This window comes from Gadus morhua, chromosome 16 (genome assembly GCF_902167405.1).
Source record: "Gadus morhua chromosome 16, gadMor3.0, whole genome shotgun sequence".
Lineage (NCBI taxonomy): Eukaryota > Metazoa > Chordata > Actinopteri > Gadiformes > Gadidae > Gadus > Gadus morhua.
Window position 1 is genome coordinate 688752 of NC_044063.1, and position 20617 is coordinate 709368.

General features: G+C 51.8%; 1 protein-coding gene across 10 annotated transcripts in view; it reads left to right on the forward strand.

Annotated features, from left to right (window-relative positions):
* The window catches only part of dock10 (dedicator of cytokinesis 10), an 84924-nt gene that overhangs the window by 18822 nt on the left and 45485 nt on the right, over positions 1-20617 (forward strand). For 6 of the 10 annotated variants that reach the window (XM_030337362.1, XM_030337368.1, XM_030337363.1 and 3 more), the window contains exons 1-4: positions 3378-3622; positions 12376-12495; positions 17584-17673; positions 20068-20150. In XM_030337362.1, coding sequence (XP_030193222.1) covers positions 3464-3622; positions 12376-12495; positions 17584-17673; positions 20068-20150 — 452 coding nt within the window. In that variant the 5' untranslated portion in view covers positions 3378-3463. Of the gene's footprint in view, positions 1-3377; positions 3623-9476; positions 9951-12375; positions 12496-17583; positions 17674-20067; positions 20151-20617 lie in introns of those variants that run through there. The other 4 variants (XM_030337367.1, XM_030337369.1, XM_030337366.1 and 1 more) reach the window with 4 other exon arrangements.

Here is a 20617-nt window from a genome sequence, read left to right on the forward strand (position 1 = left end):
GGGGCTTAGTGTCGGTGAGTCATGGCTCTGATGGGAGGGGCTTAGTGTCGGTGAGTCCTGGCTCTGATGGGAGGGGCTTAGTGTCGCTGGGTTTTGGCTCTGATGGGAGGGGCTTAGTGTCGCTGAGTCCTGGCTCTGATGGGAGGGGCTTGGTGTCGGTGAGTCCTGGCTCTGATGGGAGGGGCTTAGTGTCGCTGAGTCCTGGCTCTGGTGGGAGGGGCTTAGTGTCGGTGTGTCATGGTTCTGATGGGAGGGGCTTAGTGTCGCTGAGTCCTGGCTCTGATGGGAGGGGCTTAGTGTCGCTGGGTTTTGGCTCTGATGGGAGGGGCTTAGTGTCGCTGAGTCCTGGCTCTGATGGGAGGGGCTTAGTGTCGGTGAGTCATGGCTCTGATGGGAGGAGCTTAGTGTCGGTGAGTTCTGGCTCTGATGGGAGGGGCTTAGTGTCGCTGGGTTTTGGCTCTGATGGGAGGGGCTTAGTGTCGCTGAGTCCTGGCTCTGATGGGAGGGGCTTGGTGTCGGTGAGTCCTGGCTCTGATGGGAGGGGCTTAGTGTCGCTGAGTCCTGGCTCTGGTGGGAGGGGCTTAGTGTCGGTGAGTCCTGGCTCTGGTGGGAGGGGCTTAGTGTCGCTGGGTTTTGGCTCTGATGGGAGGGGCTTAGTGTCGGTGAGTCCTGGCTCTGATGGGAGGGGCTTAGTGTCGCTGAGTCCTGGCTCTGGTGGGAGGGGCTTAGTGTCGCTGAGTCCTGGCTCTGGTGGGAGGGGCTTAGTGCCGGTGAGTCCTGGCTCTGGTGGGAGGGGCTTAGTGTCGGTGAGTCCTGGCTCTGATGGGAGGGGCTTAGTGTCGCTGGGTTTTGGCTCTGATGGGAGGGGCTTAGTGTCGACCACTGCCACGTCATTCATATGCCAGGGGTTCATTCCAACTCCTCCATCTCCCCTGGTTGTTTTATGTCTCCTCTTTCTCTAATCCTCCTCCTTTCTACGCATGAGTAGGAGAAGAATGAGATGCTTTGCCAATAAGTGGTAGTGGAAAAATACACGCACACGCACACACACACACACACACACACACATACACACGTTTAGACACATACATATATAAACATATACACACACACAGAAACATGCAGACAAAGAAACACAAACACACAGAAACAAACACGCACACATACTCAAACAAACACTCAAACACGCACACACACATGCGCACAAACGCATACTTGAATTGCTATTCTCATGTTGTTTGTAGATGGAACATTTCTCCATCTGAAGATCGTATTTGTGTGATTGTCCTTCACCCAGAGGAGAGAGCCAGAGCCAGTGTCGCCCTGAGAAGGGTGTGGCTGAGGGGGACACACACACACACACACACACACACACACACACACACACACACACACACACACACACACACACACACACACACACACACACACACACACACACACACACACACACACACACACACACAAAGCCTGCCTCTGTTGCTACTTCTTGCATTAGCTTCTGTGTCCGTTGGCTGCTGTTGCCTTCTGTGTGTCACTGTGTGCATTAGCTCCAGTGTTAGCGACTGCCTGGGGGGGGCGTTAGGGAGGGCTGGGGGGGGCGTTAGGGAGGGCTGGGGGGGGCGTTAGGGGGGGCTGGGGGGGGCGTTAGGGAGGGCTGGGGGGGGCTGGGGGGGCGTTGGGGGGGCTGTCACCATCTTCTGTTTGGAGGACATTAACAGTTTGTCTTGTGTGTGTTTGCGTGCTGTTGTTTGTGTGAGGGGGGGTGGTGCAGAGCGACGCCCATGACAGGATGTGGGCGGTGGGCGGGGCTGTCCTTCACATGCTCACCGCCCTACTCAGGAGCTAAATATATCGCCATGGCTACCGCCTCAGTCCACGACCGGGCCAGAGCCCTCCGCCCTGAGCGGTCCGGTCGGAGGCGCGTCTCCTCCACTGGTGTTGACACACGAGGGAGGGCTGCCGGGGGCCAGGCTGCTGATTGGACGGATAGCCGCGGCCTGCGCGTTGCATTCCCTTCAACCATCCCAGTTGGGCTCGTTTGTTTTCCATCGCCCCTCCTTCTTCCACATGTCCTCCTGAACCGTCATGGAACCTTTTTAAAAGTTTGGCACAAAAACGGCGAGAAAGTGATGGAATGCCTTTTGTTTGGGTGTTAAAAAGCACAGTCAGCATTCAGCCACTCCCCCTGTCCCCTCCCAGGTCCAATCACGACTGGATGAGGACCGTCAGTCCATAGCCACTCCCACTGTCCCCTCCCAGGTCCAATCACGACTGGATGAGGACCGTCAGTCCATAGCCACTCCCCCTGTCCCCTCCCAGGGCCAATCACGACTGGAGGAGGCCCGTCACCCCCTCCCCCTCGTGTGTGTGTGTGTGTGTGTGTGTGTGTGTGTGTGTGTGTGTGTGTGTGTGTGTGTGTGTGTGTGTGTGTGTGTGTGTGTGTGTGTCCCCAACAATCAAAGCAAATGCAAATGTCACTGGATTAATCACAGTAATGTGAAACACATGGTCCAGTTTGGTTTGAATCCAAAGCCTTTTATTCGTCTCATTGTGAAGTACATGATAAGTTCACAGGCACACGCACGCACACACAAGCACGCATACACATACACGCGCACACACTGCAACCCAGAGCTCTGGCTTAAAATGGCTGGTGCGTTCTGGGTGCTACTGAAACTATCCCAAAAACAAGAATGTTTGTGTGCGCGTTGTTTAGCCGCTGTGTCTCTAGTCAGCTGACAGCTATTGAAGTCCATGATTTGTTCACTGAATTGGGCTGACCCGCTTACAGCTGCTGTGTGTGTGTGTGTGTGTGTGTGTGTGTGTGTGTGTGTGTGTGTGTGTGTGTGTGTGTGTGTGTGTGTGTGTGTGTGTGTGTGTGTGTGCGCGCGCTTGGTTATGCACTTGGAAGAGAGGGAGAGAGAGCAAGGGGAAATTTAGAGAGAGAGAGAGAGAGAAGGAGAGCTGAGAGAGAGAGAGTGAGAGGGAGAGAGAGAGAAGCTGCTCTCAGTGAGTTCTGTGAGCAGCAGTGGAGGAACCAGAGGCTCAGAGCGGATCACTGCAGCTCTGCAGAGCGGGTGCGGCGGGGGAGGCGGAGCTGCCCTGAGGAGCGACGGCGGGCTGAAGCGTGGTGAAGCAGCGCGAGGGCAGTACCTGTAGAGGGCGAGCTCCAGAGCTACGCTGGCGCTGTCTCTGTGGAGCCGAGCCCATCCCCAGACGCTGGACCGGGGGCTGAGCGGACCCTAGCAGGAGGAGGGAGGCTGGACCGGGTCTAGGTTCTTCTTCTGAGTTGGAGTAGCAGCGGTGAGGAGGAGAGGAGGAGGAGGAGGAGGAGGAGAGGAGGAGGAGGAGGAGAGGAGGAGGAGAGGAGGAGGCGGTGGTGTCGGTGGGGGCGGTGTCTGCATACTGAGCGTCTGGGCTGTGGCTGCTGCTGCAGTGAGGAGTGCTCTGCTGACGGACTATGGGCTGCTCCGCCAGCGGTGTCCTCCTACTGCGCTCGGTGGGCGGGGCCGACTGCGGCCATATCTGCTCGCGCCAGGACCGGCTCTCATTGGACGCCGCTACACCTGTCCTGGAAGGCTACATCCACACCGACGCCCCTCTTACTACCATCGTCATGGTAACCAGCTCGCAGCACCGGCGCTCTACTACAAGGGCTGAGGCTGTGCATGTGCATGTGTTGGGAGATGTGTGTGTGTATGTGTGTGTGTGTGTGTGTGTGTGAAAATACATGCATACATGCATGTGCTTGTCTGTGTGTGTGTGTGCGCGCGGCAGGATCACTTGTGTGGATTCAGCTGCAGTGCAGAACATTATCTCTGCTCCAGGATCGTCTGACTCCAATATTTCCATGGTGCTCCATCGCCCGCGTCCTCCCTCCTCCTCCTCCTCCTCCTCCTCCTCCTCCTCCTCCTCCTCCTCCTCCTCCTGTTATCTCTTCCTGTCCCTGCTCCTCCTCCTCCTCCTCCTCGTCCTCCTCGTCGTCCTCGTCCTCGTCCTCCTCCTCTTCCTCCTCCTGTTATCTCTTCCTGCTGCTCCTCCTCCTCCTCCTCCTCCTGTTATCTCTTCCTGTCCCTGCTCGTCCTCGTCCTCGTCCTCGTCCTCCTCGTCCTCCTCCTCCTCCTCCTCCTGTTATCTCTTCCTGCTCCTCCTCCTGCTCCTCCTCCTCCTCCTCTTCCTCCTCCTGTTATCTCTTCCTCTTCCTCCTCCTCCTCATGGCGCTCCGGCTCTCTCAGCCCGCGGTGATGCATCACTGGGGGGAATAGGGGAAGGGCAGCGGAGGTGGGTGGCGCTGGGTGGGGGAAGGGCGCGGGTCAGACCAAGGGAATCTTGTTTCTGTGGGAAAGAATCTGCTCTCCTTGCTGTGGATCCTCTTAGGGAGCGGGGAGAAAAGACTGGAATAGCTGTCAGAGCAAAACGATGACTGGATGAATGAAGTAGACTTGTTCTGTGTCTTTACAACTGGCTGGTATCTTTTACTGGTTGTATTATTGTTGGAAATATATTTTATTTCTTATATAGTTTCTTCTGGAATTTGTTATCCCAGCGGGAAAATAGCTGGACGAGTTTGATGGTGACTTGACTCCATTTCCCCTGTTCTCCTCTTTGTCCTTCTCTCTAACCTCCTCTTTGTCCTCTGACCTCCTCTCTGTCCTGCTGTCTGTCCTCCTCTTTGTCCTCTGACCTCCTCTCTGTCCTGCTGTTTGTCCTCTTCTTTGTCCTCTGACCTCCTCTCTGTCCTGCTGTCTGTCCTCCTCTTTGTTGTCCTCTCTGTCCTCATCTCTGTCCTCCTCTCTGTCTGGTTCCATACCTTCTTCTTCCTTATGTTCTTCTTTATATTCTTCTTTACGTTCTTCTTTACGTTCTTCTTCTTTACATTCTTTACGTTCTTCTTCTTTACATTCTTTGCGTTCTTCTTCTCTACATTCTTTTTAACGTTCTTTACGGTCTTCTTTACAAGTCTTTTTCTTTATGTTATTCTCCTTTACGGTTGCCTTCTTTGCGTTCTTCTTGACAATTTTCTTTATGTTCTTCTTCTTTACGTTCTTCTTTACGTTCTTCTCCTTTATGTTCTTCTTTATGTTCTTCTTCTTTATGTTCTTCTTTATGTTCTTCTTCTTTACGTTCTTCTTTACCTCCTTCCTCTTTATGATAGCCTTCTTTACACTCTTTCTTTACCTTCTTCTTCTTAACTTTCTTCTGCTTTACATTCTTCTTTCCGTTCCTCCCTAGCGTGTCCGTTCCTCAGGCGATGATGAACAATAAAGTGAAGCCATGCTCTCTTCAAACAGTTCCCCATCACAGTACTTAACTCTTGGAGGGCTGGTGGTGCAATAGGCCGGGCTCTGCATCAAATGGAAGCAGCTTGTCAACATGTGGTCGGACGTGCTTTTAATGTTGGAAAACCTAGTCTCCGCTGTCATGTAATTACGTTAGTCAGGTATAGAGTTTCATATTAGAACCTAATTCCAAAAGTTGAAAATCGTATTGATGGTTTGTTGACTGTTAATATTGTTATATAAGTTATAGCAGGAGCCAACAGCACAAATGGTTCATCAAACAGACTAAGTGGCTGGTACCCTGATGTTAGACTAATTATGACCCACCCAGCTAGTCTGAGACCCCCAACCACCCAGCTAGTCTGAGACCCCCACCCAGCCAGTCTGAGACCCCCACCCAGCCAGTCTGAGACCCCCACCCACCCAGCTAGTCTGAGACCCCCACCCTGCTAGTCCGAGACCCCCACCCACCCAGCTAGTCCGAGACCCCCACCAAGCCAGTCTGAGACCCCCACCCACCCAGCTAGTCCGAGACCCCCACCCACCCAGCTAGTCCGAGACCCCCACCCAGCCAGTCTGAGACCCCCAGCCACCCAGCTAGTCCGAGACCCCCACCCAGCTAGTCTGAGACCCCCACCCACCCAGCTAGTCCGAGACCCCCACCCAGCTAGTCCGAGACCCCCACCCACCCAGCTAGTCCGAGACCCCCACCCAGCTAGTCTGAGACCCCCACCCACCCAGCCAGTCTGAGACCCCCACCCACCCAGCTAGTCTGAGACCCCCACCCACCCAGCTAGTCTGAGACCCCCACCCAGCTAGTCTGAGACCCCCACCCAGCTAGTCTGAGACCCCCACCCACCCAGCTAGTCTGAGACCCCCACCCACCCAGCTAGTCTGAGACCCCCACCCAGCTAGTCCGAGACCCCCACCCACCCAGCTAGTCTGAGACCCCCACCCAGCTAGTCTGAGACCCCCACCCAGCCAGTCTGAGACCCCCACCCACCCAGCTAGTCTGAGACCCCCACCCAGCCAGTCTGAGACCCCCACCCACCCAGCTAGTCTGAGACCCCCACCCACCCAGCTAGTCTGAGACCCCCACCCACCCAGCTAGTCTGAGACCCCCACCCAGCTAGTCTGAGACCCCCACCCAGCTAGTCTGAGACCCCCACCCAGCTAGTCTGAGACCCCCACCCAGCTAGTCTGAGACCCCCACCCACCCAGCTAGTCTGAGACCCCCACCCAGCTAGTCTGAGACCCCCACCCACCCAGCCAGTCTGAGACCCCCACCCAGCTAGTCTGAGACCCCCACCCACCCAGCTAGTCTGAGACCCCCACCCACCCAGCCAGTCTGAGACCCCCACCCACCCAGCTAGTCTGAGACCCCCACCCACCCAGCTAGTCTGAGACCCCCACCCAGCTAGTCTGAGACCCCCACCCAGCCAGTCTGAGACCCCCACCCACCCAGCCAGTCTGAGACCCCCACCCAGCTAGTCTGAGACCCCCACCCACCCAGCCAGTCTGAGACCCCCACCCACCCAGCTAGTCTGAGACCCCCACCCACCCAGCCAGTCTGAGACCCCCACCCAGCTAGTCTGAGACCCCCACCCAGCCAGTCTGAGACCCCCACCCAGCTAGTCTGAGACCCCCACCCACCCTGCTAGTCCGAGACCCCCACCCACCCAGCTAGTCTGAGACCCCCACCCACCCAGCTAGTCTGAGACCCTGTTGTGTCTCTGAGAGCAGAGCACCGTGTTGGAGCTGCAGGAGGAGGTCTGCTGAGAGGAGGGGCCACAGGGCTGGGAGGTGGAGGAGGAGGTGGAGGAGGAGGTGGAGGGGTGTGAGCCACACCCGCCTCCATTACCTTTCCCTCCAGCGTATGGGCTGTCTTCACTCAGCCAGCGGCGCTGGACCCTGAGGTCGGGGCTGGGCGGGCTGCTGGGCGGGCTGCTGGGCGGGCTGCTGGGCGGGCTGCTGGGCGGGCTGCTGGGCGGGCTGCTGGGCGGGCTGCTGGGCGGGCTGCTGGGCGGGCTGCTGGGCGGGCTGCTGGGCGGGCTGCTGGGCGGGCTGCTGGGCGGGCTGCTGGGCGGGCTGCTGGGCGGGCTGCTGGGCGGGCTGCTGGGCGGGCTGCTGGGCGGCCGCCTGTTGACACTCGGTTTGGACCGGAGCCCCAGAAGGCGTCTGAACCAAAGAGCCAGCAGGCCGGAGCCCCAGGACCAATCAGGAGGTTGTTTATGAAGAATCACGACAGCGCCGTTAGCACAATGGGGCTCTAATCCATCGTAAACGATGGCCAGACAACAATGTTAGACTCTCCAGAGCTGGAACCCTCCTGTTTTATGCATGCAGTGAATCCCACTGTGATAGCCTCACCACCACATTACTATTATATACGTCTATTGCTATAATTCATATTTGCTGAATAATCACATATTTATGTTTCCACCTCCGAGCTGGGCCTTGGAGGGGCTGTCTCCGTAACTCTCCGTCCTCACAGTTCATCTCAGTCCATGTGGACGGTTTGGTTAGGAGGTGGGTGACCCAGCAGCAGCTGGTTGGTCCTTTACCTGCTGAGCCCTCTGTTTACGAGGACAGCAGCCGAGGATGGCTTCCCCTCAACGCTGTGAGTGAGGCCAGGGCTGGGAACCACAACCGTGCCTTCTGTCCGCTTCCGTCTCGACGCTGCCTCAGCTGTCTCTGTCTCTCTCACTCTTTCCATCCCTCTCGCTCTCCCTCTTTCTTTCTTTCTTTTGACCCCTCGCACACTTTCTCCACATTTTGTGTTATTTTTCTTTGAGTTGATCCGATAAGCTTTTAACTCAACACTTGAAGAATACAGACCAGCTGTTGAGGACGAGATGTGTCTGAACATGGAATAGCCTATTTCTCTGTGTGTCTGTCTGTCTGTGTATCTGTGTGTCTGTCTGTCTGTCTGTGTGTCTGTGTGTCTGTCTGTGTGTCTGTCTGTCTGTTGCTCAGTGATGTTTCGTTTCAGTGAACAGATCTCAGAGAGAGAGAGAGAGAGAGAGAGAGAGAGAGAGAGAGAGAGAGAGAGAGAGAGAGAGAGAGAGAGAGAGAGAGAGAGAGAGAGAGATCCTTCTATCGATTGATGGATGCAGGGACCGATGGTTGAATGCTAAACAGTTTGTAAACACTTATGTTTCACTGGTCTAAGCACTGTAAGACTTATTCTATCAGGACGTACAGAGAGCGTCTCTGTTTGTCTAGTCTCTGTTTCTTTCGGTCCACTGCACCTAAAGTCTAATGCTGTACAAAGTGTTGTTTGCTTTACTGCCGCTGTAGCAGAACAATGTACTGTAGTACATTACCTTATCTATATAATAGATAAGGTGTAGTACATTACTTTATCTATATAATAGATAAAAAATGTAGTACATTACTTTATCTATGCATAGTACTATATATCTATATATTTTTAATAACATTAGCAGTAACAACAACTAAAGCAGCCCGGGTAACAATCAACAGTTAGTTTGTTCCTCTCAAAAGTGATCATTTCCTGCTGTATGTGTAACAAAACCATAGGGGGGGGGGGGGGGGGGGGGGGGTGTGTGTGTGTGTGTGTGTGTGTGTGTGTGTGTGTGTGTGTGTGTGTGTGTGTGTGTGTGTGTGTGTGTGTGTGAACATCCTGCAGACCTCCTCTTCAACTCCCTTCAGGAGGAGAGCCCCTCAACAAAGCTCCCCTCAAACAGTCTCCCCAAGCCAACAGCTCCTCAGCCCCCTCTCCTGCCCAGCCATCATCACACCTGCACCTACTTCTACTGTAAACCACTGGATCTGAAGCACCAGAATTAAATCCTTATGTTGCACATGACTTTTGCCTTGGACGGTCAATATCCTCCAGCCATGAATGTGTGTGAATTTGTATGGGGTGGGGGTAATGGGTGATTCGTTTTGCGTTTTTATTTTATACCTATTATGTGTCACTTCTTTCAACGGTTTGGCACAAAGAGAACCATTGCTTCCTCTCTCCTGTGTGTGTGTGTGTGTGTGTGTGTGTGTGTGTGTGTGTGTGTGTGTGTGTGTGTGTGTGTGTGTGTGTGTGTGTGCGTGTGCACATTCTTCTATCTACCCATCTGTCTGCGTATATAAGTGTTTGTTTCATGTTTGTGTGTGTGTGTTTGTGTGTAACGGTCATAGGGCGTGTCATAAAGCGGTAGAGCAGGTGTAAATCAGAGCGTGAACGTGAGCCCATAAATCGGAGCGTTTGCCAGTTGGGCTCAGTGATACGTTGGCTACTAGTCTAGGGAGTGCATGGAGCACTTGGACACATGCAGGGGTTGGGGTTAGTTGGACTTGTAGATGCACCACACACATTTTGTAAAAGCGAGTGCGTGTGAATGAATGACGGTTGTGTGATCATGACATCAAAAATCCACTTCCTCCACGCGGTCGAACACAACACACACACCCCCAGAAGCGGGGAGGGTAGTTCTGCTTCTGTGAGTTCAGCTCCGAGCTCAGCAGTCACCTTAAGGCACAGGCTGGAGAGGCTGATCTGCAGGGTGGATATGACTCGGTGTACACTCTAGAGAAGACAGTACTATTGTGCTGCTGGGTTTTGGCATGATGAGCCTCAGGAACAGAATCACCTTCAGGAAGAAGTCCAAGAGCAGGCGGACCAGAGTGGACTTCAACCATCTGAGTGTAGTATGTATCGCTCCTGTCCTCGTCTTCTTCATCAAATACATCTTAGATTTGATGCCTTTTTGTGTGTTTTAATGAAAATGATCATTCCATGAAATGGCTGTAGTTTTAAACTCTTTCATCTTCACTCAGATGTTGTATCAAGGAAGTGAACACCTTTATGGATATTACTATTTCACCTCTTAGGGTAAACCTTCTTGTATTGAGCCAGCGTGAGAACAGCACCAGTGATCGTCTTGTCTTTCCAAACGCCCGTCCGGGGGCCTCAGTGTGGGGGCTGCTCCGTGGTACAGATTGAGGTCATAACCTACCCTGTCCCCGGAGAGTGCTGTCAGGCTGCTGTCAGACTGCTGTCAGGCTGCTGTCAGAACCTACTGGATGTGTCAGGCAGCAGTCAGAACCTACTGGATGTGTCAGGCAGTAGTCAGGCCCTACTGGATGTGTCAGGCAGTAGTCAGGCCCTACTGGATGTGTCAGGCAGCAGTCAGGCCCTACTGGATGTGTCAGGCAGTAGTCAGGCCCTACTGGATGTGTCAGGCAGTAGTCAGGCCCTACTGGATGTGTCAGGCAGTAGTCAGGCCCTACTGGATGTGTCAGGCAGTAGTCAGGCCCTACTGGATGTGTCAGGCAGTAGTCAGGCCCTACTGGATGTGTCAGGCAGTAGTCAGGCCCTACTGGATGTGTCAGGCAGTAGTCAGGCCCTACTGGATGTGTCAGGCAGTAGTCAGAACCTACTGGATGTGTCAGGCAGCAGTCAGAACCTACTGGATGTAACAATGTCCCCCTAGCCACCAGGATTACTCAAAAAACACTCAGTAAACCACTCTGCAATAGTTTACTGGTCTGACTTTGCTGCAACGGCATTTGCCACGTTGACAGGCTGTTCAATGGAATCACCAGTAATTGGTTGGGCGTTAGATTGATTAAGGATTGATTCATAATCAATTTATTGAACCACTTCTCGCCAAGGGTTTCAGAGTTCTAGTCCCTGTGGAGGTCATGCAAATGTCCGATGCTTTACAACTTAGTTTGTTCATGTTTATCTTGAGCACGTTTCAGGCAGCCCCAGGTCTGTGGGCTCCAACGGTCGAGGAGCAGAGCCTGGCTCATGTGTGTGGCCCTTAGTGGCAGCAGCGTGCAGCTTCCTACTGGCTCCGGCTGCTTCTCAGAAAGCTTTGGTGTGCGACTGCAGGCCTGTGGTGGCGGCAGGGCTCTGGTTTCATGCGTGCGTATGAACAGAATCATTACTTCCTCCCCTTGTCATTACCACAGAGAGTTTCTGCCCCCTGTCTTGAGGCTGGGAGTTAGTTTCTGTTTCTGACAGAGCTTGTGTTCCATGGCTCATAATCTCTGAGCGTAGTCATTATGGTATTTGTATTTGTTGAGATTTGTTTTAACTCATTTAGTTTCTGCTCATGGTGTGTTGAAGTGCTCCGGTGTATTTCAGATCATCATCTTGGTTTCGCTTCATTGTACTGAAAGCCTGGTTAAGTTTTAATACAATACATTTCATTCAAATATATCTATATATGTGTTAAGATGTGGTTTTATATTTGCCCATATGTCTGACAAAATCTGACTCACTAAGATGATTTTCTTCCCCTTTTGACGAAACATGAGGCTTAAATCCAATAATCGGATTTTGCAATACTGCGGTCCTATCTGCAGTTGTTTTTGTGATCTCACAACTCAACACAGGAAGTGCCTTGTTTGGCTGTTTAACGTGGAATGCAGCGATGTTGTGGCCGATAGCAGCTCCAGTCTGGAGCTTCCAGTGGGCTTTTGAATGGTCTTGAAGTCCTCTCTGTCTAAGTGTCAGTGGTTAGCTGACCTGACTCCACTACCAGCACCACCTTTATTGCCCAGTGTGACGTTACAAGATCAGTTCTTTCTGTGCTCTGATGGAACAGCCACACCCATTGATAGCTCTTCAGTGACTTCCTGCTAATGTGATAAAGCATATCACCTCAAAACTCATTGCTGATAAAAAGCCCTTTTCTATTCACTTTAGCAAATAGGATCAATCTTCAAATAAAAATGTATGGTGTGTGAATGTCAGTAAATGCCCTACACTTATTGTTCTTTAGCCTGTGTTAATATGGCGTTAATGTAATGCATCTAAATGCATGGTACCATCCCTATGCAGCCCACCAGCACTATTTAAACTGCGTGTGTGTGTGTGTGTGTGTGTGTGTGTGTGTTTGGGGTGGGGGGGGGGGGGGGCAAGACACCTTACCCAAACTCCTCACGACGAGCTGGCTCGTCGCCTTGCGTGGTTGACTCCGCTGTTGGTGTGTGAATGTGTGGATGAACTGCTGTAAGTTGCTTTGGATAAAAGCGTGTCATAAATGGCCTAAATGTATAACTGTATTTTAAACTGTGTGTGTGTGTGTGTGTGTGTGTGTGTGTGTGTGTGTGTGTTGTACAGCAGGAGAAGCCGAAGCAGATCGATCCCCTGGACTACGAGGCGGTGATCTGTGAGCTGCTGGTCGACCTGCAGGAGGATCCTCTCAGGGATCTACTGCTCTTCCCTGACAACGACTTCTCCGTAAGTGTGTGTGTGTGTGTGGAAGCAGTACAGAGAGACAGATGCATCAGATCAAAGCCAATACGATACTGTATGTTAGCAACAACCACTTCTCTGATCTACAATCGATGCCCATTGAGATGTGATCATAAAACCCTGCTGTGCAGAATGAGCGGGTCAGCCCGTGAGAACGCCTCGCTGGTTCTCCAGTGTGTGATACCTTTTTGTTTATCAGTTTAATAAATGTGTGATTCATATATAATTCAATGCTGGTTGGGGAGACCCATTCACAGACGCCCTTATTAAACAACAACAAACATGTAAACAGATCTGCCTCCCTTGATGCCCCAGACGTGCCTGATAACTCATCCCATCAGCTCCTTCGGCCTGTACTAGTTCATTAGTGCAGTCGGTGCTCAGCTAACGTCTTCTGCCAGACACACATCCAATACCCATTAAGGAGTAATCTGATAGGCTGGTGTGGGTGGTGGAGGTGGGGGTGGGGGTGGTGTCTTATGATGAGGGTGTATTCACACCTGCCTTGTTTGGTTCGAGCCAAACCAAAAACATCGCTGGTGCAGACCTTTTGGGCTGGTGTGAATACAAACCATCGAACTCTGGGGCAGACCAAACAGCCGGTCCGAGACCCAGCCGGAGAGTCGGTCTCGGTTCGCTTCCAAACGAACCCTGGTGCGGTTCGCTTTAGCTGTGAAGGCGACCGCGCTCGGTCCGACCCCGTTCTAAAAATAATATGCCTTTTTGGACGCAACAGGCTCCCATTGCTCCTTGTTTAGTTATATTGTTTGATTAGCGCGGTAAATTCGAAGATCAATGTGATGTTATCAGACCGGTATCTCGTTATCAGACCCGTTTAAAATGAGTTGTGGCTCAACATGGAGCGCAGAGGAGACGAAATGTCTTTTGGATATTTGGGGAGAGACCAACATATAAAGTATGTTGGAGAACAATTCCGATGCATTTAATGCATTCAGTACAAGGATGGGGGAGAAGGCATTGGAGCGGTCCGCGGATAGCATAACATCATAAGATGGACGTTGTGCCAAACGCCTCTGATGCTCCAAAAGTAGGCCTACTGCAAATGTTGGTAACTGTATGAAACCAATCGGTATAAGCACAACGAGGGCAGCACGCTGAATCTCCATAATCTCCATAGTTTGTTTACTTAGGGCATATTCACACCAGGAAACTCCTTAGTTTGATCTCTTTGGTCCGGACCAAAATGCAATGTTTATTTTTTGGTTTGGTGTGGTTCCTTTTGCAACGGTCCGAGAATTAGTCAACAACGCACGTGTGTGCATAGATCGTTCAATCATTGGACGAGATGGTCCGAGATGGTAACGCATAAGATAAAAATGTAAACAAAGAAAACAGTATGATTCAGCGTGCTGCCCTCGTTGTGCTTATACTGATTGGTTTCATTCAGTTATAAACATTTGCGGTAGGCCTACTTTTGGAGCATCAGAGGCGTTTGGCACAACGTCGATTTTATGATGTTATGCTTTCCTCGGACAGCTCAAACGCATGCCCCCCATCCTTGTACTGAATGCATCAAATGCGTCAACATTTTTTTAAGCGTTCTCCAACATACTTTATATGTTGGTCTCTGCCCAAATATCCAAAAGACATTTCGTCTTCTCTTCGCTCCATGTTGAGCCACGACTCACCGTCTCGTCCAATGATTGAACGATCTATGCACACACGTGCGTCGTTGGCAATTTCTCGGACTGTTGCGAAATATTGCAATGTGAAAATGAACCTCACCAAACCAAAAAGTAAAAAAGATTGGGTTTTGGTCCGGACCAAAGAGACCGAACTAAGGACTTTCCTGGTTTGAAAACGCCTGGACCAGCCCCCCCTTAAGGAGCTCCCTCAGACCCCCCTGGACTAGCCCCTCCTTAAGGAGCTCCCTCAGACCCCTCTGGACTAGCCCCCCCTTAAGGAGCTCCCTCTGGACTAGCCCCCCCTTAAGGAGCTCCCTCAGACCCCCCTGGACCAGCCCCCCCTTAAGGAGCTCCCTCAGACCCCTCTGGACTAGCCCCTCCTTAAGGAGCTCCCTCAGACCCCTCTGGACAAGCCCCTCCTGAAGGAGCTCCCTCAGACCCCCCTGGACTAGCCCCTCCTTAAGGAGCTCCCTCAGACCCCCCTGGACTAGCCCCTCCTTAAGGAGCTCCCTCAGACCCCCCTGGACTAGCCCCTCCTTAAGGAGCTCCCTCAGACCCCTCTGGACTAGCCTCTCCTTAAGGAGCTCCCTCAGACCCCTCTGGACTAGCCCCTCCTTAAGGACTAGCCCCTCCTTAAGGAGCTCCCTCAGACCCCTCTGGACTAGCCCCTCCTTAAGGAGCTCCCTCAGACCCCCCTGGACTAGCCTCTCCTTAAGGAGCTCCCTCAGACCCCTCTGGACTAGCCTCTCCTTAAGGAGCTCCCTCAGACCCCTCTGGACTAGCCCCTCCTTAAGGACTAGCCCCTCCTTAAGGAGCTCCCTCAGACCCCTCTGGACAAGCCCCTCCTGAAGGAGCTCCCTCAGACCCCCCTGGACTAGCCCCTCCTTAAGGAGCTCCCTCAGACCCCCCTGGACTAGCCCCTCCTTAAGGACTAGCCCCTCCTTAAGGAGCTCCCTCAGACCCCCCTGGACTAGCCCCTCCTTAAGGACTAGCCCCTCCTTAAGGAGCTCCCTCAGACCCCTCTGGACTAGCCTCTCCTTAAGGAGCTCCCTCAGACCCCCCTGGACTAGCCCCTCCTTAAGGACTAGCCTCTCCTTAAGGAGCTCCCTCAGACCCCCCTGGACTAGCCCCTCCTTAAGGAGCTCCCTCAGACCCCCCTGGACTAGCCCCTCCTTAAGGAGCTCCCTCAGACCCCTCTGGACCAGCCCCTCCTTAAGGAGCTCCCTCAGACCCCCCTGGACTAGCCCCTCCTTAAGGACTAGCCCCTCCTTAAGGAGCTCTCTCAGACCCCTCTGGACTAGCCTCTCCTTAAGGAGCTCCCTCAGACCCCCCTGGACTAGCCCCTCCTTAAGGAGCTCCCTCAGACCCCCCTGGACTAGCCCCTCCTTAAGGAGCTCCCTCAGACCCCTCTGGACCAGCCCCTCCTTAAGGAGCTCCCTCAGACCCCCCTGGACTAGCCCCTCCTTAAGGACTAGCCCCTCCTTAAGGAGCTCCCTCAGACCCCCCTGAACTAGCCCCTCCTTAAGGAGCTCCCTCAGACCCCCCTGGACTAGCCCCTCCTTAAGGAGCTCCCTCAGACCCCTCTGGACTAGCCTCTCCTTAAGGAGCTCCCTCAGACCCCTCTGGACCAGCCCCTCCTTAAGGAGCTCCCTCAGACCCCCCTGGACTAGCCCCTCCTTAAGGAGCTCCCTCAGACCCCCCTGGACTAGCCCCTCCTTAAGGAGCTCCCTCAGACCCCTCTGGACTAGCCCCTCCTTAAGGAGCTCCCTCAGACCCCTCTGGACCAGCCCCTCCTTAAGGAGCTCCCTCAGACCCCCCTGGACTAGCCCCTCCTTAAGGACTAGCCCCTCCTTAAGGAGCTCCCTCAGACCCCCCTGGACTAGCCCCTCCTTAAGGAGCTCCCTCAGACCCCCCTGGACTAGCCCCTCCTTAAGGAGCTCCCTCAGACCCCCCTGGACTAGCCCCTCCTTAAGGACTAGCCTCTCCTTAAGGAGCTCCCTCAGACCCCCCTGGACTAGCCCCTCCTTAAGGACTAGCCCCTCCTTAAGGAGCTCCCTCAGACCCCCCTGGACTAGCCCCTCCTTAAGGACTAGCCTCTCCTTAAGGAGCTCCCTCAGACCCCCCTGGACTAGCCCCTCCTTAAGGACTAGCCCCTCCTTAAGGAGAGGTGGAGGAGCTCCTAGCGGTGTAGAGGTGGAGGAACTCCTAGCAGGGTGGTGTAGAGGTGGAGGAGCTCCTAGCGGTGTAGAGGTGGAGGAGCTCCTAGCAGGGTGGTGTAGAGGTGGAGGAGCTCCATCAGTGTGGTTTAGTGGTGGAGGAGCTCCTAGTGGTGTAGAGGTGGAGGAGCTCCTAGCAGGGTGGTGTAGAGATGGAGGAGCTCCTAGCGGTGTAGAGGTGGAGGAGCTCCTAGCAGGGTGGTGTAGAGGTGGAGGAGCTCCATCAGTGTGGTTTAGTGGTGGAGGAGCTCCTAGTGGTGTAGAGGTGGAGGAGCTCCTAGCAGGTTGGTGTAGAGGTGGAGGAGCTCCATCAGTGTGGTGTAGAGGTGGAGGAGCTGAGTATCAGCCAGGGCAGTAGACCTTGTTTGCCGTTCATCAGTTACCTCCAGGGTTAGGGTTAGTATACCTTGGGTTAGGGTTAGGGTTGGGGTTAGTAGAACTTGGGTTAGGGTTAGGGTTGGGGTTAGTAGACCTTGTCTGCCGTTCATCAGTTACCTCCAGGTTTAGGGTTAGTAGACCTTGGGTTAGGGTTAGGGTTGGGGTTAGTAGACCTTGTCTGCCGTTCATCAGTTACCTCCAGGGCGTGTAGCAGACCCTTTTACCCAAAGCGACTCACAATAAGTGACTTACAATAAGAACATTAGTCAGAAGAAGAGAAACATCACCATATGGCTGTCGGCACAGTGAGGACGTTCATAGAACCACAGTGAGGACGTTCATAGAACCAGGTGCAATCACTTGGTTAACCCATCCCCGTATACAACAAGGACCGCTAGGTAAGACGCTACACAATGCTAAGTACTATTTACATGTGCAAGGACGTACAACGTAGAGTAACTGTGTAGCACACGCACTGTAGTGAGGGGTTGGGGTAAGTGATGGGGTTGTTTCTTTTCTGTACGGATGGATCCTACACACTCTCCATCATGGTCCTGTTAGAATGTGCGATGTTCGTTCACAGTACGCAGCTCAGATTGACCGACAACATTTAGATGAAGAGTTCTTTATTTACTAGGATTGGGGTGTGCATGCTTATTTAAAGAGGACGTTTTGGTCTGAATATGTTGTTCTTCACACCCATCTGAAGCAAATGAGATGCAGAAACTAATCAACCAAATATTAAACATAGACGTCAATAATTTAAACTTAAAACAACTTGTCCAACATGGGAGGCTGCAGTTAAGGCCGTGTGTCCCCCCTCTACCCCCCAGGTCTCCACGGTCCCCCAGGAGCGGCGCAGCCTGCGCTCCACGGTGCCCGACGGTGCGGAGGGCCTGGCCGAGTGTCTGCTGGTCAGACAGGTAACCCCCCCCCCGTTTGGTCCCCCTGAGCAGGGCGCTGGGGAAGCACCAGCTGTGGGTTCAACTGTCAGTCTGTTGCGGTGTGTGTGTGTGTGTGTGTGTGTGTGTGTGTGTGTGTGTGTGGGCTGATTTGTCATCTATTTTGGGCCGTGTTCATCTTCTAGTTTCAGGTTCCTCTTCCTAAAGCAGACATGTGTCTACAAAGCCTGTGATTATGTTTTCACTGGCTCTCTCAGCACGTATACCAGGGGTCTTCAATTAAAATGGAACAAGGTCCAGTTACTAAAAATTCCTTCCAAGAAAGTCCGAACCTACCACGTCCTAATAGCCTTCTTTTGTCAAATACAATCAACACGGCATATTACCTTATAATCTCAGATGTATTTATTTTCAATTTCCAAATAGCTTACTTTTAACCATGAAAAACGAGTAAGATAAAGTAACGCGTATTAACATTTCAAGTAAACAAAAGAGGTACATTAGGCCTGCAATTCAAGTAAACATAAATAGTGCATAAGGCCTACATTTGAAGTAAGCAGAAGAGGAACACTAGGCCTACACTTCAAATAAACACAAAGTGCATTAGGCCTACATTTCAAGTAAGCAAAACAGGTACACCAGACCTACATTTCAAATAAACACAAAAAGAGCATTAGGCCTTCATTTCAAGTAAGCAAAACAGTGTCTCAAGTGGTGTTAGACCCAACAGGTCCTCACAGATCTCTTTCTTGTCTTGATGAAACAATCGCACATAAACCAAAAGCTGGGCATTATCCGTTACATCTGAAGACTCACTGGCTAAGGATGGGACACTCTGAACATCCGCATGAAGCTGTGACAGTGCGTCATCTGATAACATTTCGGATTTCCTAGTTGTCGTTGCAGCTCACATTGGGATTTGCTTTATTTTTTCACACAATTCATCCCTTTGTTTACCTTCAAGTAACGTCTCGGCAGCGGCGTTCAAGCACTCATTCACAACAGTCGTGTCACTGATTTTTTTTTTTATGTTGCCCCAAAATCCATGCAATCTTAAGTGAGCATTCATTTGCACGTTGCTGGCCTGTAAATGAGTGTGTGAAGACACGTGTAGAACTCTCATACTGAGCTCTCAGCTCGGGATATTTCCCACGCTCTTACTTCTGACTTCTGGGGATGCTTTTCCTCGAAGGATCTGTGTATGGATTCGTAATGCCGCTTACTATTCCCGCTTTTTATCAGCGCCACGGTTTCAACACATAAAAGACACGACAAAGGTTTTGTACTGCCTTGCGGGAGAAGGAACAAGTATTGGTCAGTCCATTCATCTTTAAAATGTCTGTTTTCGGGGTCAACTTTCCTTATTTTTTCGAGCAAGCCATTTTCTCATTCCAAATCGCTCTTCCGGTAAACAAAAAATGTGATTGGCTATTTTCTGAGTGACGCTATTACGCACATGCCGTGACAGACGGAGGGAGGGGGGGAGTTCGGAGAGTGCATGATCTTCGCTCTGTGAAGATCATTGCCTTTTGCTGTTTTTATGCTGCACTACAGACTATTCTGCCTTTCAATTTGTATTTCAGTGAGAAATGATTTCACTAACATGATCATGCTTTGTATAGTGAAGTAAAAAAATAAATAAAAAAAACCTTTTTATTTTATATTTTATTTATTTATTATTATTTTTAATTGGTCATGGGTCCGGATAGGACCGTCACTTGGTCCGGACCCGGACCCGTTTGGAGATGCCTGACGTATAACATTAATAACATGCTTGATAACAAGCCTGAACTGTCATTTCTGACATGCTAACTGGTAGGAATCAAGTTGTAATGAATGACCAAGCCCAATACTGAATGACTTCTGCAATAAGAATCCAACAAGCACTCATTATACATCCTTTCCTTTGTTCAGGAGGGTGAATATGCTCTCGGACCAGTAGATGCAAAACATGTTGCTATGGTCAAAGTTTTTACAGCTGAGGGCCAATTTAGGAACCCAGAATTTGACTGAGGGCGCCAAAGGAATTTTATTTGGGCGGGAAACGCCGTCAACATCCCAGTGGTCTAAATCACGAAACTGAGGTTCAATCCTTTCAAAGTAATGTACAGTCGAATTAAAACTAACAAATGTAACAGGATTTAATTGAAAGCTAGAGAGAGTCGACTTTTCCCTTTATATTTATTTATTTTTGTTTAAATTAATATTGATATAATAATAAAAATACAAAAAAAATATATTTCTTGTATGTCATTGCGGGCAGCCAGGAATGTTTCTGCAGGCCGCCATTGGCCCGCGGGCCGCACTTTGAGAACCAAAGGTCTAAGCCATAATACGGCCATAAGGCAGTATGAACTGGTTCTGCCCACTGTATGAATAATGAATCAGCCTTCTCCCCCCTTTCCTCCCCCTCAGGCCTGCAAGTACTACAACTCTGAGCTCAACGTCGTCCAGTTCAAGTATGACGACTACGCCGGAGACTATCGCCTGTTGCCCAGGTAAGGGCCGACAGGAAGTAGGAGCAGCGCCAGGTGAAGCGTGTTGTTCTTCGCCCGTTGTCGGCGACAGACCCTGGGCCCAGTGCTCCCACTCACACAGAGACGGCGCCCAGTCAAACCAGTGGTGGTGGCGGCCTTTTAGAGACCCACCACAACCTATTGTTGGCAGTAGAATAGACACGCACACACACACACACACAAATACAGATGCACATAGACACTCGGATACACACAGCCAACTTACACACACACACACACACACACACACACACACACACACACACACACACACACACACACACACACACACACACACACACACACACACACACACACACACAAACACACAACAGCCAAGAATATGCATTTGTACCACACTCAATATTATTAACTGCATGGGAGCCATCCTTACTGGAAGCTCTCTCATTGGTTCATCCTTACTGGAGCCTCTCTCATTGGTCCATCCT